This window comes from Myotis yumanensis, unplaced genomic scaffold, assembly GCF_028538775.1.
Source record: "Myotis yumanensis isolate MYYU_CA2020_CCGP unplaced genomic scaffold, mMyoYum1.0.hap1 SCAF_16, whole genome shotgun sequence".
Classification (NCBI taxonomy): domain Eukaryota; kingdom Metazoa; phylum Chordata; class Mammalia; order Chiroptera; family Vespertilionidae; genus Myotis; species Myotis yumanensis.
Window position 1 is genome coordinate 38,859,392 of NW_027223767.1, and position 16,914 is coordinate 38,876,305.

Here is a 16,914-nt window from a genome sequence, read left to right on the forward strand (position 1 = left end):
CGTCAGCACCGGGGCCCCACACAGAAAGCACCAGTCCAGCAAACTGACAAAGGGGAAGGAGAGGAGCAGGGGCCTGGGCTCCTCCCAGGTGCTGCTTCTGTGTCTCCTGTAAATGGATTTCATCTCTAGGCCCTAGTTTCCCTAAAGAAGAAAAAACATCCCTCCACCTCTACAGACCGAGATGTGGGGCATAGGATAGGCTTGTTGAGCAAGAAGGGCTCTGAGCCTTTAAGACTGCACCGAAGAAGACGGCCACGGAGAGAAGGCAGTTATTACTTTGACCACACTGACCCATGACCCTCCTGTGAAACTCCTGAGGGTCCAGCTCAGGCCACTTGGACACATCCTCATGGGCATACACCCAGACCCACCCACACAGAAAGCTGCCTGGGTCCCACCCAGAGACTATTTCTGGCAGCATAAGGCAGGCTCCTAAGAGCAGAGAGGAATAGGAAATCTCAGAGTCAAAGACCCCAAATTTAGGAATCTACCATGTCTAGGGCCCAAGAGGAAAAGGGGTGGTGGACCTGACTCAAAGGAGAGAGCCAAGCGTCTTCTAGCCCACCCCAATACCACACACCCCAACACAGACCAAGGCCAAAGACCCTGCAAACCTCCCCTACGAAGAAAGGATGGGTCACAGAGAACCACGCCACCAGGAAGAGAGCCACCACCACAAAAAGGAAGCCTGGCATTCAGCTATTGTAGGATCTTCTTCCAACAGCATCTCCAGGCCACCCAGAGGCTCAGGGCTCCACACCCCCTCTCAGGCCTTGGTGAACAGGACAGGACAGAGCTAAAACTAAAGGCCCCCTCGTTGAGAGGGTAGGCATGGGGACAGAGCTGGACCCATGCCCTCCAAGGGCCAGTCCAGACTGCTGACTGCATCGATTCTCAGGTGTAACCCATGATCAATAACTTCAGGTTCACCTCTGTCCTTTCCTTGCAATGCTTCTCCACTCCTGACCCCCTTGTTCCCTTACAGCTCAAGCTGGCCTAGACTCTCAACATGCACAGCCCATTGCAGCCAAAGCCACCCGGGGTGCCCTTCTCCAGCCTCCCAGCTCTTACCCGACTCGGTGGGAGAGTTCATGCCGGCTCTGGGCCTGCAGGAAGCTGGCGTTGGGGGCTGGGACGGGAGGGAATGGAGCTGCGGTGATGTCAAGAAAGACAGACGATAACAGACAGACGGACGGGACAGGAGCCCGGGGCCGCTGTGCCTCTAATGCCCATCCGAGGCCATCCTTCGGGGCGAGGAGGCAGTCAGGCACTCAAAACGGCATCCCTGGGGAGAGAGGGAGCAGGGTTAGAGGTCCCCAACTCAGGAATCTGGGAGTTGAAGACCTCAGAGCTTGTCAGTTTACACCTGGGGAAGAGAAGGAGGGACAACTGCCCAGGGGCACAGAGGAAAGCGGCAGAACTGGACCCAACCTTGGTTTCTGCTCTTTCTAACTGGTGAGGCTGCCAGCACTCCAGGGAGGGGAAATGGCTACAGGAGTGCCTCCCAAATAAACGCCTTTTCAAATGGCAGCGCCCACTGCCAGGTGGAGAGACCTTATAGGCTCCCAAGGGCGCCCAAGTGGGACTGGATGTGCACAAAGGAGACAGTGCGGGGAGGCTTCGAACTCCGTCCACAGCCGTGGGGAGATGCAGGGCTGACCCGGAGTCCCTGGTTACGGGAGAAACTGGTATCCCAGCCCAGCAGCCTGAGTTGGGACTCTCGGGTGAGTGTCATCTCCTCCTACTCTCTAATCCCTGTGCCAACTCTCGAAATGTGAGGTGCTTCTATCTTGGTCTCCCCCATTTAACCACTGGTCAGGGAAAGAGGGTAACCCTCTTCTACACATAACCCACACTGTTTCCAGGAATTCGGAAAGGCAGAGGTGTTCACCCCCACATCCAGCGCCCCCCAGACTTGGGTCCAGGGCCGAAGCCCGGGGCTCTGTGTGTGCTGTGCAGGCTGTGCCCTGTGCAGGGTCTGAAATCCAGCCTGTAGTCTCCCTGCCAGGCTATGGGTCACCCAGGCTGAGTCCAATCAGAATAAGGGACACATTTTTTCCAGTTTGTACAAAGGCACCAAAAGGCCCAGCTGTCGGGTAATATAGTAATAGAGGATGTCCCAGTATTAAAAGACCATGAGTTGGACAACCTGTCCCCACTCCTACCAGAGCCAGTCCTCAAGCCTCAGATACTACACACTCACCCGCCCCCCTGAGCCCATCCCTAAAGGGCCCACGTTCCACCCCAGACATGATCTCATTCATTTTCTTCCAAATGATGGTAAGCCCTCTAAAACCCAGTGAAATTGAGGCAGCAGGAAGTGATCAGATGAGGCTGAGAGGAGCTGGATGTTTAAGCTCTAACAATGCTCCCAGCCAGGAACAGGCAATCAGCCCTGCCTCTGGATAGCCCCTCCTCCTGGCAAGAAAAATTCTCAGTAAGCCTTGAATTCTCATCAAGGATTCCCAGGAGTAGGGTCCATATGGAACAGAGTAGCCTTGCAGTCAGCCATGGCGGGGACACAGAACACACACACGCACATGCACACATGCCCATGCACGCATGCACACACACTAGGAAGACTTCAAGTCTTCATAGGCCTACTTGCTGCTTGCTCTTACCCACAGGGTTTGGACTCTGTAGCTGGAGAAGGGTGCACGCAGATTGGGGAGGTGGGAGGAGGCAGAGTGAAGGGGCTGAATGGCTCTCAACAGGCCCAGGTGTGGGGCAAGGACAAACGAGGCTGTGCAGGGCTGGGGCCAACCTCAGGAATGCAGCAGGTGGAGCTGCTGGTGCTGCGGCAGGGCCAGCGTGGGCAGGCAGCTCAGCCCGTGCCCAGCCCGTGCCCACCCGGGCTGGCGCCCAGTCCTGCTCACACCCTTTCCCGTGGGCTGTGGTACACAGCTTCAGAAATTCCCACGATTCCCAGCAGCCCAAGTGGCCCAGCCCATCTGCCTAATAAAAGACACCTCCACAGCAGGATGCTCAGAAGGGGCACAGCCTCAAAGGTACAAACACTAAGTCAGTATCAGTCCTGAGCCCCCATCATCCTCACCCCCTGGGGAGAAAAGGAGGGGTTCCTAGAACAGCCAAGAACTCAGGATTCCACCCCACCCTGCAGGATGCAGCAGACCCCTGGACCCTGTCCACCTGTAGAGTGGCTGCCAATACCCCCATTAAGCCTTCCCACCAGCCCAGGAGGCCTCCCTCCATGGGAAACAAAGCAGCATTCACTGCCTAATCAGGACAAGTGCAGATTCTTGTCCGGGGTGGGGCATGAAGTGGAAAAAGGGCAGCGTGATGGTTAAAACCTGAGCTATTTGGTCCCTCCTCGGCCAGAGAAAAATCAGTGCTAGCTATTGTTATATGAGGGTCTCCGTGGGCAGTTGGAGACCAAGAGCTGTGTGGCTCCGGAATGGCAAATTAATGAGCAGCCCAGCTTCCTTGACATAAGTAAGCAGACCCCAGGGCCCTGTCCCCGCCCCATCCACTCTCTCAGTCAGACCCCTGTCCCTCCCCAGGATCCAAACCCACCTCCAACGTCCAGCCAGAAAGGCAGGGCGAGGAATGAGGAAGCCGCTCACCGGACAAGCTCATGGCTAAGCCAGGGCAGTTAAGGCAAAACCCCCCCACACCCCATTCATGAGCAATAAAAACTCTGGCAGAGGGTGGGGAGAGACCGAGTCATGTAATGCCCCAAAGGCCACGAGTTTATAGTGCTGCCCTGCAGGGATCTTGTCCCTCAAACAACTCCCTCAGAATTCCTGGGGAGTCAGGTGTCCACTTGAGGGCCTCTCTGGAACCAGCACCACCTGGCAGCCTTCGAACACACCAGCTCTGGCCCTGCTACAGGCAGGCCCAAGTTCTGAGCACTGGGGCCTGGGTCCCTCCCCAGGTCACAGGTGGCCAGGTGAGCTGTCTGAACCAAATCCTGTGAACCTGAAATTGCCCACAATCTGATATCTGCCTCCAAAGACTTCATCAGAAAGCTACAAGCCCAGACATCCCGTCCGAAGGCGCAAAGGACCTCTCCTGACTTGGACATGGGAGACCATTTCCCCCAGCCTCCCAGAGCTTCCACAGCCTCGTACCTTGCCCCAAACTGGGCCACCAGAAGCCTGGGATTCTCAGAGCCATGAGGGGTAGCTGACTTGGATGTCCAGGCCCCAAACTAAGAGGTGGGGGGAGGGGGAGGAACGACAGGGGAGGAAAAAAGGCACCAGGCTGACAAATTCATTTTTGCAATCAGCCCATTTCTGTTTGTCTGCTCAGACGCAGCTCCAGGCATCTGCACAAACCAGATGGAGGAGGCTGCTATTTCTAGAAAAAAAAAAAGGGGGGGGGGGGTTGAGATGGGAGGGAGGGAGGGAGGGAGAGAGGGAGGAGGCAGAGGCAGAGGGCAGAAGACCTGGTCTGTTTGCCCTAAAACCTCAGGCAGAATGATACCCCCTCCCAGCACTACCAGACAGGGTCCCCATTCAAGAGAGGGCTGGGGCCGGGGCTGGGGTGAGGTGGGGTAGGGGAGAAGAAAGGCAGAGAAAGTTTAATTAGCCAAAGTCGGCTATAGGCTACAATAGGCCCCCTCACAGGCTGCATCAGGTTTTCATTCATGAGCAAGCGACAGTGCTCCAAAAATGCCAAGAACCGCCCCCCCTTGCAGTCTCTCCCCCACCCCCCCACCAACAGGAGTGCGTCCTCTAGCAGGCTGGCTGAGCCTGATGCCGTGTTCCAGACATCCCTCCTCAAAGGGATGTGAGTAGGAAGAATTAATTATTAAAGAGCAGCTGGTACTTCGGCACCGACTGTACTCCCCCCCCCCCAAGCTCCTATAGCTGGCCTCCCTCCCCCCTTAAGCAGAAACACAAACTACCCCCCCCCCCCAATCCTGGGCCCCGTTTATAAACACACAGCTAAGATGCCACCCCTAGGGAAGGGAAAGCAAACCTTTGTCTCCGCAGCTACTTGGAGGGGGTGGGGCATGTGATACTGCTGCCCCCCACTCCCTCCAGATTACGGGAGCCAGCCACAGAGGAGGAAATGTTGGGGAGGAAGGAGAGGCTGACACAGAGCTGACGTCCTCCATCCTTGCCCCTAAGTCACTTGCACCTGGTATCTGTCTCTCTGGCCCCTGGTGAGCATACAGGACGGAGTGGAGAGACTGGGGGCCCACTCCTCTAACTCAGAGAGACCCCTGTCGGCCTTGCCAAGACATGGCCCAGATCCAAGTCCAAGGGGCGACAGAGCAAAGAGAGGATTCCAGAGAAGGGGCAGGAGGCAAACCAAGATCTCCCCAAGCTCTGTGTTAGGAGGGAGAGGAGGGAGGGAAGACTGGAATGCGGAAGGAGGCAGCCCCCAAAATGGCTCACCCACCATCCCTAGCCCAGCATCTCAAAGGCCCTGGTACCTGGAACACAGATTGAGGACCCTCTCAGCCTATATCCTGTGAACCTGAAAAGGCCCAGGGCAAGACCCAAACCCGAGCTCAAGTCCTGCAAGTCAGTCTGGTCAGGAGAGGTCTCGCTGGCCAAGACTCCTGGGTCTCCCATCCCCTGCCTCCTTTTGTTCCTATGATCTGGCTCCCTTCTCCCCTCCCAGTTGGACCCTGAACCCAATCACCACCCCCAATAGCCAAAGCTAATTCCAAGCTCCAGAAGAACAGTGGTCACTGCCTCAGTCTTTTGAGCATCCCCCAAAAGCAATTGCAGCTGCTACTCATCACCTCATCTCAGGCGGCCAACAGTGGGGGTATCAGGTGGTCACCTCCTCCCCCAAGTGGGGCACCCCCATCTTCCCTTCTTCTCCCCCACCAACCAGACTCCCAGATGAATTACTTATCACCCAACCAGTCTCATCTTCTCCAGGGCCCCAGAGAAGGGTGAGGTAGGGAAGCAGCCTCCCCCAAGTTAAAAGACACAGGCAACATCACCGCCTCCATGAGATACAGGCCCAGGATGAAAAATGAGGGGCATCCACCCCAGGCCAGAAGCGGGGAGCTCACACCTTCTAGCTCGCGCTCTCTCTCTCTCTCTCTCTCTCTCACTCACTCTCTCTGGCTTCAGGGTGTCAGACGGGAGAAGAGGGTGGGAACAAACGCAGTAAGGCCTCACGGGGGAGTGGATGAGAATAATGGGAGAGAGAAGTAAGGTGGGCCCGTCGGCCCCCTCCTCTTGCACGAACTCAAGGACACAAAATGAAGAATGCGTTCTTAGGTCTGGGAGAAGCGCTGTGAGGTGGGCAGCGCTCCTCAGAGTACCCAGAAAGGGGTGTCCAGCGAAGAGGGGTCTGCATAGAATCTGGGTGCAGGACTCAAAATCGCTCTGCAACCCAACATGCGCCACTCGGTAGGGGGCAAATCAGACCGACCCGGCCGTGTTCAGGCCATTGGGGACTGCGGGTCGCGGGAAGGTGGGCCCTTCCCTTACCTGCAAGGGAGGGGCGGGGAGGGGCGGGGAAGGGGCGCGCGCAGCAACCCCGAGGCCCAGCTCCCGGGCTGGCGATGCTCCCGGGGGACGCCGGCCAGCACCAGGAGCCGGGAGGAAGGAAGGGGGCGCGGGGCGCGGAGCGCGGGGCGCGCGCTCGGGGGGCGCCCGCGGACAGCGACGGCAGGAGGAGGTGCGCCGCCTCGCGTCCCGGGGGCCCAGGGAGGTGGGATCCGGGTGGTGCGGTGCGCTCACCCCCTGTGGATCGAGCTCCAGCTTCGCGGACGGCGGCGACAGCAGCAGTGGCGGCGGCAGCGGCGGCAGCGCCTCCCCGACGGCTCCTCCATCTTTGCGGCGGCTCCTCCGGCTCCGATCGCCGCCGCCACCAACAACAACATTCGGAGACGTCACTCCCGTCACGTGACCCGACCCAGAGCTAAAAATAGACATCCCCCCCCTCCCGCCGCTTCATCTACCTCCAACCCCTCCCCTCCCTCTAGGCCCTCCCTGCAGGGCGGGGCCAGCGGCGCCACTGGAACAGCTCCTTAAAGGGCTGGTACCCGGCGCAGAGCGGGGCTGGGAAGGGGGCGGAAGGCCAGGGATCGAGCCCCGCGAATGGTGCGGGAAGGGGCGCTGCGGGCGGCCGGGTCTGGCTGCTGGGGCTCAGCCTTGGGGACGCCTGATTTTCCTCCGCGCGCTTCCTCGACTTCCTTTTCGAACCGTGGATGGTGCAATCGTCGCCGGCCTAAGCTTCTTCCTAACACGCCCTGCTGCGGTGGGGGAGGGGAACCGGGGGCGGATTACTAGGGACTAGGAGGGTCCTCGGAGGCCCCAGCCAAGATGCCAGGCTGGGGGTGGGTGGCTGGGACGGATCTTGAGCTCTGACCTCACACACTACACCCGTGTCAGGGAAAAAAAAAAAAAAGATTGGGAAAAGCCAGGGTACGGTTGTAACAGTCCAAGGCCTTCCAAAGGGAGACTTCCGGTCTCTGATGCCATCCTTATCTACAACCTGACTTTGGTGCCGTTCTCATCTACAACGCTCCTTAGGACACCATATGAGTATGTGTGGTTAAACCTAGACAGTTTGTCAATCGTCCAGTAATTCCACTAGCAAATTTTATTCTAAGGAAATAAATATGTCTCCAAAAATGAATATGGAAGGAAAGAGATTGTTTATAATGACATGAAAAGTTGGAAACAACCTAAATACCCATCAGTAGTAAGGGACTGGCAAATAAACGAGGGCACGTTCATTCAGTGGAATGCTCTCCAGACATTAAAAATGATATGTCTATAATGACCTGAAAAGATGCTTATGCGATATTGTTTTCTTGAAAATCGGGATTCAAACTAGGAACTATAGAATTGCTCCGTTATTGTAAACAACAAACTAGATCCATATGTCTGAGTATGTGTGTATAGAAAGAAGCCAGGAGAATAAATACCAAAATATTTACCTTTGTTTTCTCATTTATCTTTTCCTGTATGCCTGAAGTTTTGCAACTATCATGTATCATCTAATCAGAAAAAGTAAGTGACATACATAAATATTTCTGGAGCAAATGACAAAGATTGTTTCTACAAGGTATCTCATAAATCAGTTCCCTCTCCAGCCCCACCCCTTGTACTAAGCCAAATCACCCCTCAGCTCAGATACTACATCTGCCTCCCCAATTAGTCCACTCCCTGCACCCATCCTAGCCTTCTCCCAAAACCAGCGTGACTGTTTTTAGAACACAAATCTAATCAAAGAGAGGGTTTAAAACCATTCCGATTTTCTCACTGAAATCTGTATCTGGCCCAGAAAAGTGGATTTTAAACTTTAGGGTTCTTACAAATTAACTGAGAAGTTTGTTCAAAATGCTAATTCCTGAACCCCATCTCCAGAACTAACTTCATATATGCTTTTATTGATTCTGATAACAATCTGTAAACATATATCTATTTATGGCATTATTGGTTCAGTGTCCACCTCTGTATGCTTCTTGAGTGCAGAACCCACACATTTCCACCCAGCAGTGCCTGGAACAAAAAAAGATTTAATGAATATTTATTAAGTGAAATGAATGAGTATTAAAAGGTTAAGCCAAGGTGAGCATTTTTTTTTTAAATATATTTTATTGATTTTTACAGAGAGGAAGGGAGAGAGATAGAGAGTTAGAAACATCGATGAGAGAGAAACATCGATCAGCTGCCTCCCGCACATCTCCCACTGGGGATGTGCCTGCAACCCAGGTACATGCCCTTGACCGGGATCGAACCTGGGACCCTTGAGTCCACAGGCCGACGAAGGTGAGCATTTTTTGACTGGACAAGGGACTCTGAACAGAAAGCCTGCCCCCACCAAGTTATCCCATGTCACTCCAAGACAGGGATCCTCCTGACTGTTCTGTATTGATGGTGCCACCCATTGGCCGTTACTTTTATTCAACCTATGTTGTCTCTTGTTGGGTTGGGTTGGGTTGGGTTGGGTTGGGTTGGCATTTTGCTTTCTCGGTCCTTATGTTTTGCCTCCCCAAACAGAGTGTGAACCACTTGAGAAAAGAGGTAAGATCATATTTCCTGTTGCCTTTCCAGCACCTATTACATCACCTTGCACATAGCAGGTACTCCGTAAAGACTCTGGGATACTGACGACTGGAATTTCTTCTCTTGAGATCTCAGAACATGAGGACAGAATCCTCCATCTGGTATGACATATGTCAATGACTGTCTTGCGGAACACCTGCTAGGCACTTCTGATTCCGTAGATGAGAGAAATAAATAACTTGCCCCAAATCACGGAGTTCATGCAAGCAAGAACAGGGATTCAAATCTAATCTCTCCGTCTGTCCCCTAAACACAAGGAACAGGGCCTGGGGCAGCTGGGCTCCCAATTCCAACACTCTAGCCCCTTTTTCTGGAGGTCCCTGAGACTATCGCCTTGGTCCCCAGTGGTCAAAGGTCCTAGAAGTTAATACAACTCACCATATGGGGGCCTGACTAACCCTCAGGTTGCCCCTTTTCAGCTAAGTATGGGTTAAATAATTCTGCATTCATTCTACATGTTTCTTGAGTACCTGGGTGCTAGGAATATAGAAATGAATCTGCCTTTAAGGAACTTAGAGTTCCTCACAGAGAATAAAATGTCTTTTGTTATGAGTCCCCAGGGCAGGCCCTTGCTAGGACCATTTACCATGGAAACAGGTGTCCTGGGTCTGTCCTGTTAATCACTCCCTCAGCGCCCCGATGTAGACCTTCTGACCCTGGGACCCAGGGGTGAATTTGGCTTCTTAGTAGAAGAAAATCAGTCTTGGCGGAGAGCCAGGTATTTAACCTGGCAGGTTGGAAGCACTATTGGACTTTGAGAAGAAGGCATCAGGGCTGGGGAGGGGAATGAGGAGTGTTAAGCAACACCATTAGGGGCTCGGGAATTGCTACTCCTGCCTGGAATCATGAGAAGAGTCCTGGCCAGAACTTGGAGCAGGAGAGAGAGCAATGTTCCTCCCTGCTTGGTGGACACGGCTGTACTCACCGCTAACCCGTCTCCTCCACACCCCCTCTCACTCACCCAGGGTCTATGCCCTCTGACGTTAGCGTTGCTTGGGGAACAGACAGGATACCCAGTTCCAATGTGCCCTCCCTCACCTTCAAACTTTCACCCAGAATTTCTCCTGCGGTGGAAATCCTCAGATCCATGGGCAGGATTCCAAGGGCTTTGGGATCCTCTGGCCAGAGTGGTCTAGCTCACATTTCCGTTCTCCGGTGGGACAACACTTAAGGGGCCCTGATGGCCTCCAGTGAGTGTCTGGGTGTGGAAACAGTCTAGCTCTGCCTCAATACAGCCTCCGGAGGAAATAATATAGAGCAAGAAAGAACTGAGCTGATAAACCCAGCAATTCACTAGATCTCTGTGAAAGGAAATGCGCATTCCTTAAGCTTTTACATTTACCGAGGGCAGCCTGTACCTAAGGCACCTTGTTCCTATTCCATTCAGCAAGAATTTATTGAGCATACTGACATTATGGCATCAGCCGGGGGTTGGGCTTCATGTCAGGGACGCCTCTATTGAGGACATCTCCACGATCTCTGACCTCTGAGGACAGGTCACTGGTCTGGGTCTGCAGGTGTCTGACATCTGCATTGACTCAGGGGCAGGGTTGGAGGGTGGTGGGGACTGTGGCGCTTTGGGGGGAGGGGGGGCTCTGGGTTCCAGGTCTTTTTTAGTTTGGGTAAAGCGCAGTTCTGTAAGTGGGAGCCTGATTGTGCCACTTCTTATCTGAGTGTATTTGTTAAATGATGTTATCTCAGGCGCCTCAGTTTGTGCACCTCCCTTATAAGTCTGTGGTGACAAAGTACACACACACACACACACACACAAAAGCTTAGCACAAAACCAGGCATAGTGATAAATGGTCATTAGGATTGCTACAGGGAAAAAAATGAAAGGAAATTTATGAGGCCAGCACAATGCTAGGTACTGTGGGGACTACAAATGAACAAACAAACAGGACAAGAGATGAGAAAGCCTGGGTCCTAGGATCAGCTCCATCCCTGTGTGCTGTTGGATAAGTCGTGTTTCCCCTTCGGACCTCAGTGTCCTTATCTGGGAAACAGAACTCGGACTTCTACTCTCTAAGGTCCCTTTCAGTGCGGACACTCGTGAATTCCCACTTGGATTTGAGGCAGATGTGACCACATCCAGCATGGTACTCGGCTTCCACGTTGAAGCTGGGCCTTCATTCTTTCTGGATGCGTTAAGGTCCAGTCCTGTCAATAGGCTTTTTACAATAGGCTCAGGATCCAGAAGAGAATGTATTTCAGGGAAAAACAATTCATGTGCCCCAGGCACAAAGCAAAGGCGTGTCTTCGAGGACTGACTTATGCGAGTTGAAGTCAGGATGCCTGAGTGTGGCCCAGGTCTCCCTGTGTGACATTGTACAAGTCCCTTCCTCTCTCTGGGCCTTTTGTTTCGTTACCTGTAGCATGAGGGGGTCGGACTAGATTTCCTTCCTTCCAGCTAGAGGCAGTTCTTTCTTTCTTTCTTTATTTTAAAATATATTTTATTGATTTTTTACAGAGAGGAAGGGAGAGAGATAGAGAGTTAGAAACATCAATGAGAGAGAAACATGGATCAGCTGCCTCCTGCACGCCCCCCACTGGGGATGTGCCCGCAACCAAGGTACATGCCCTTGATCGGGAATCGAACCCGGGACCTTTCAGTCCGCAGTCCAACGCTTTACCCACTGAGCCAAACCGGTTATGGCTAGAGGCAGTTCTGATGGTACCATGGGTGAAGTCGAAAAGGAAGGATGGCAGAACTGTTCCTCCTCCCCTCCTTCACTCCCCCTTCCCCTTTGGACGTAAGGCAGAAGGAAGCTGGTTCCAAGCCAGCATCCAGCATCGAATCACGCTTGACTGAGATTTTTGGAGGAAGAGCAACTGACGGGTTCCTAGGCAAGCCTTCACCCCTCTGGGCTTCATTTTCCTCATCTGTAAAATGGTATGATTGGATGGATGACTTCTGAGGATTTTTCTAGCTCAGGTAGCTAACAGTCCTAGAGTTGTGGCTAAAAACAAAAAAAGGAGGGCCTGGTTGGAGACAGAGCCTGTCATTCCTCACTTGAGAGCCTCACTTGTCCCTTGACACTTTCTGTCCCTTCCCAGGCCTCCTAGCTCCCGCCTTCCTGGGAAGCCACTGTCTCTACACTCAGCAATGACCAAGCCTGGGGAAACCAGCTTCTAGAACAAGCTGTGAATGAAGACTATTCTGGATGCAGCTACCATCGTTATTCATGGTGCCTTAAAAAAAAAGGAGAGAGAGAGAGCAGGTGAGAGCAGAGAAGAGCTATAGTCCTCTGGTCTATAGTCCACAGCCATGAGCTCTCAGAGCAGCCACAGCGACCTGCTAAAGGACAGCAGGTGACCAGAGGCCTGGGACAGAGGTGGGACCCTAGGACAAGGCTTCTCATCCTTGGACATGGAGTGGCCCACATGGAGCCTCCTTACCCTCTAACAGCAAAAGGAGCAGGAGGTCCAGGGGGATGACTGAAAGGGAACCTGTTCTCTTCCCCACCTTCCTACTGGGACCTGGAGCCGAGGCCCAGGATTCCCTGGACGGATGTGGCTCCTGGCTGCCTGCTGAGAAGCCAAGGCCACACGAACACAACAGTGCAAGGACAGCTGTGGCCAGTCACATCCCACATGTCTACAGGCTCCTCCAGAGCGTTGTCTCTGAGCAGGACATGCATGTCAGGGAGGGGGCAGAGGGTATAAATGTGCCTGTCCTCCGGGACCTTATGATCCTTTGGAAACAACAGCGTCCTAAGAAGCAGGGTTGAGCAGTGGGGAAGGAAGCAGCCTGGGAGACATAGGCCAGCTCTGCCTATAGAAGCTCAGACAAATCGTTTGCCTTCTCTGAGACTCAGTGTTCCCTCTGTGATTGGAGGGTTGGACTGTGTGATTCTGGAAGGTCCTCTTGCCCCTAAGGCCATGAGATAATAGAGTTCAAGACGCAGTGTACTTACATGATATATGGAGGGGCGTGGACTACAGCCACACAAAAAATGGCCCAATTGCCTTTCTTCCCTGGGAGCAGCACCCAGATGAGGTCTCTCTAGGTTTGAGAGGTCTCCCCAAATAGACAGAGAGAGTCATGTCCTTTTTCTCCTGGAACTCTTTGAGGACCCAGGACATTCCGACAGGAAGTCCTTGATTCACGTGTCTAGAAGGCACATTCCATCATCCTCAAGCAGTAGGGTCTCTGGCACATCCATGAGGACACATCCTGCCCAGTGGACAGACAGAGCAGCAGACAACAGACTTTCATTTCATCCTCCCAACCCCACAAGGTACGCATTCTTATTCTTATTCTTACCCCCAGTTGTAAGATGAAGGACCTGAGGTGCAGGAGAATTAAGGAACTGGCCAAAAGCCACAGATCCAGTAAGTGAAGAAGCAGAGATCTGACCCAGGTTATGGGAGCCTAGAGCCTGTTTAGTTTAACCACTGGATTTCAACCCAATGAGAGAGTAAAGACCTTGACTTGGATTGAGGCTCTGATACTTAGCTTTGAACTTGGAAATGTACTTAATCTCTTAGAATCTATTTCAGCGGTTCTCAACCTGTGGGTTGCGACCCCTTTGGGGGTCGAACGACCCTTTCACAGGGGTCGCCTAAGACCATCGGAAAACACATATATAATTACATATTGTTTTTGTGACTAATCACTATGCTTTAATTATGTTCAATTTGTAACAATGAAATTGGGGGTCACCACAACATGAGGAACTGTATTAAAGGGTCGCGGCATTAGGAAGGTTGAGAACCACTGATCTATTTCCTCACCTATAAAAATGGACAATGACCTCCTTGGTGGGTTGCTGGGGCATGACATGGAGTACCTGCGTGAAGGGCTAGCACAGCACAGCAAAGGGTAAGCCCCACCCTCACCTCAGCCTTGGTTTTACCACTCCTTGGTTCTGAACCAGCTGAAACGGTATTGACCACTTTCATTCCAAGCAAGATACTCACCTGCCACGCTAGAAATGGTCGCAACCCCCACCCCCTCTCACCTGCAGTTTCCAGCTCCTGAGCTCCCAGCTCCTTCTCCCAGGCTCTGGGAGTAGGTACGCCCAGATGGCCATCCCCAAGTCCGTTTCCCTGCCCCAGGGATGCAGCAAGAGCAAGGACTCCAGATTGGGGTTGCCAGAATTAGCAAATAAAAACACAGGATGCCCAGTTAAATTTGAGTTTCAGATAAATACTAATTGTGTAGAGTTCTTATATTAAGAATTCATGACTTTTTTTTAGGCCAAATTTTTATTTATTTATTCATTTTACTGATTTTAGAAAGAAAGAGGGAGGGAGGGAGGGGAGGAAGGAGGGAAGAGAGAGAGAGAAAGAGAGAGAGAGAGAGAGACTGATTTGTTGTTCCACTTATTTCTGCATTCATTGGTTGATCCTTGTATGTGCCCTGACTGGGGATCGAACCTGCAACCTTGGCGTATTGAGACAACGCTCTAACCGACTGAGCTGCCCCATGACTTTTTTTTTTGAAGTGAACATATCAAGATTTTATTGTCATATAATGAAACAAAATATGAAGCTGAGAACTGGATCACTTGACCCTTTCTCTTCTTATCTCCTCCCAGTTCACAATGCTTGCATCCCTTAATCGGCAGCATTCTCTTAGATCTGCAGTTAGGCTCAACGCATTCAAACCTCAGCACAATCTCCTTTGTAGTTTTAGCCTTTTTTCAGAAAATCGGCTTAGTCTGCCCACCATAACCACTCTGCCTCCTGTCATAACGCCGCTTTCCCTGCGTGTCCAGGGAAACCTTGCCCTTCTTGTACTGTGTTGCTTGGTGGGGTTGATGCTCGCCACACTTCTTACAGAAAGTTCGGCGGGTTTTAGGAACGTTCACCATGTTTGAGAGCGCTATCGGCAGGGAAAGCAACAATTCATGACTTTTTAAACTTTATTACTTATTTTATACTTATATTAAAAGTTATTCCTGCCCTGGCCGGTTTGGCTCAGTGGATAGAGCATCGGCCTGCAGACTGAAGGGTCCCGGGTTCGATTTCGGTCAAGGGCACATGCCTGGATCTCGGGCTCGATCCCCACTAGGGGGCGTGCAGGAGGCGGACGATCCATGATTCTCTCTCATGGATGAAGTTTCTCTCTCTCTCCCTCCCTCCCTCTTCCTCTCTGAAATCAATAAAAATATATTAAAAAGAAAAAAATTATTCCTTATCTGAATTTCAAATTTAAGTGGGTGCCTGCCATCCCGACTACTCCCAAACTTTGAGATTAGGTTGGGAGACTGACCTTAATGGTAGGCAGCCCAGCAAATTACTTTTGTTAAGAGTTTTTAGATAACTTTAGATATGATTTAGATAACTTAAAATTTACCAATTTTGAATGAACAAGTCAACATGTTTTATTAAATTTACCAAGTTGTACAACCATCACATAATCCAGTTTTAAAACATTTCATCACCCCAGTATAATACCCATTTACAGTTCATTCTCATTATCACCTCCACAAATGGCTTTTTAAAACATTTAATAAATTAATTACTTTTTCTGCTATCAAAAAACACAAACTTTTAATGTAGAAATTCTGGGGGGAATCTAAGAAGTACAAAGAAGAAAATAAAATTACTTCTAAATCCATAATCCAATTAGAACAATTATTAATAATTGGGTGAATACTTTTCTAATATTTTTTCCATGCTCATATTTTTTCAAGAAAAACTGTATCATACTGGACAAAATATCATACAATCTAATTTTTCATGAAAATATTCCCATGGCATTGAATCCTGTTCCACATCAATTTCTTTGGTTGCCTTGCCTTCCATTGCGCTGTTCTACAGTTTCTCTATTCAGTCCCTTTCGGTGGACATTTGGATTGTTTCCAATTGTTTACCATTTTAAATAATGCTGTGATGCACATTCTAGTAGCTAAATTGCTGCATATGCCAATTATTATTTTCTTAGGACAAATCCTTAGAAGTGGAGCTGTTTTATATGAGTTCACACATTTTTAAGGCTTTTGAAGATATTTTTACTTGATTTTATTATTTTTTATTATTTTTTTAAAGATTTTTTATTGATTTTTAAAGAGAGAAAGGGAGAGGGGGGAGAGAGAGAGAGAGAGAGAGAAATCGATGTGAGAGCAAAGAAGCGAAGAATCAATTGGCTGAACTAGCACCTTTTGATACACAGGACTATGCCCAACCAACTTAGCCACACCCACCAGGGCTATTTTTATTGATTTTAGAGAGAGAGAGAAACATCGATTTGTTGTTCCACTTATTTATGCATTCATTGGTTGATTCTTGTATGCGCCCTGACCAGGGATCGAACCTGAAATCCTGGACCATGGAGAGGACACCCCGACAACTGAGCAACCCAGCCAGGGCTGGTGATATTTTTCTGACCTAGTAAGGGACCCAAATGTCCAAGTCAGAATCCTCAACTAACGTTCAGTCCAAGAGAAGAAGGCTGATTGATGGGGAGTAGTGAGGTACAGGTTGTGGGGAGCAGGTGAAGGAGTGCAGAGGAGGGAAGCTACCAGGTTCTGAAGATCATCAGGTCCTGGGGAGACACTGTGTGGGCCTTCCCTGAAAACACATAGGATTATTCTTGCCCTCTCCAAATCCCCTCCTCTCCACCAGCCACAGGTGCCCCAGGAGCAGCCTCAGCAGCTCCTTCCCCGCTGCCCTCATGTTTGTCTTGATGCTCCTCCAAGCAAGCAGGACGCCAGCTCCGGATCCAGCCAGCTGCACCCAGCCCTGAGCCCCGCCCACACCACAGCCCTGAGTAGGTCAGCCTGGCTTCCAAAGGCAGAGCATGGTACCCCACCAGGGGCTCAGCTCCCCGCCTCCACACCCCCAGCCCCCCCAGCTTTGGAGGAAGACCAGCTCAGGGATGCTTAGGGCGGTGGGGGTTGGATTGGGGGTGTAGATCTTGAGATGACTCACATGCCACCGGAGGGGAGTTAGG

The 16,914-nt window shown here is 51.4% G+C and overlaps 1 protein-coding gene and 1 pseudogene across 5 annotated transcripts in view; both read right to left on the reverse strand.

Moving 5' to 3' along the window:
* HDAC5 (histone deacetylase 5) overlaps positions 1 to 6,822 on the reverse strand; it is a 34,811-nt gene extending 27,989 nt beyond the window's left edge. For all 5 annotated transcript variants that reach the window (XM_070395255.1, XM_070395254.1, XM_070395253.1 and 2 more), the window contains exons 1-2: positions 6,675 to 6,822; positions 1,072 to 1,285 (exon numbers count right to left, since the gene is read on the reverse strand). In XM_070395255.1, coding sequence (XP_070251356.1) covers positions 1,072 to 1,093 — 22 coding nt within the window. In that variant the 5' untranslated portion in view covers positions 1,094 to 1,285; positions 6,675 to 6,822. The remainder of the gene's footprint in view (positions 1 to 1,071; positions 1,286 to 6,674) is intronic.
* Positions 1,223 to 14,830, reverse strand: LOC138995016 (large ribosomal subunit protein eL42-like; annotated as a pseudogene).
* Positions 14,831 to 16,914: the final 2,084 nt, after the last annotated feature.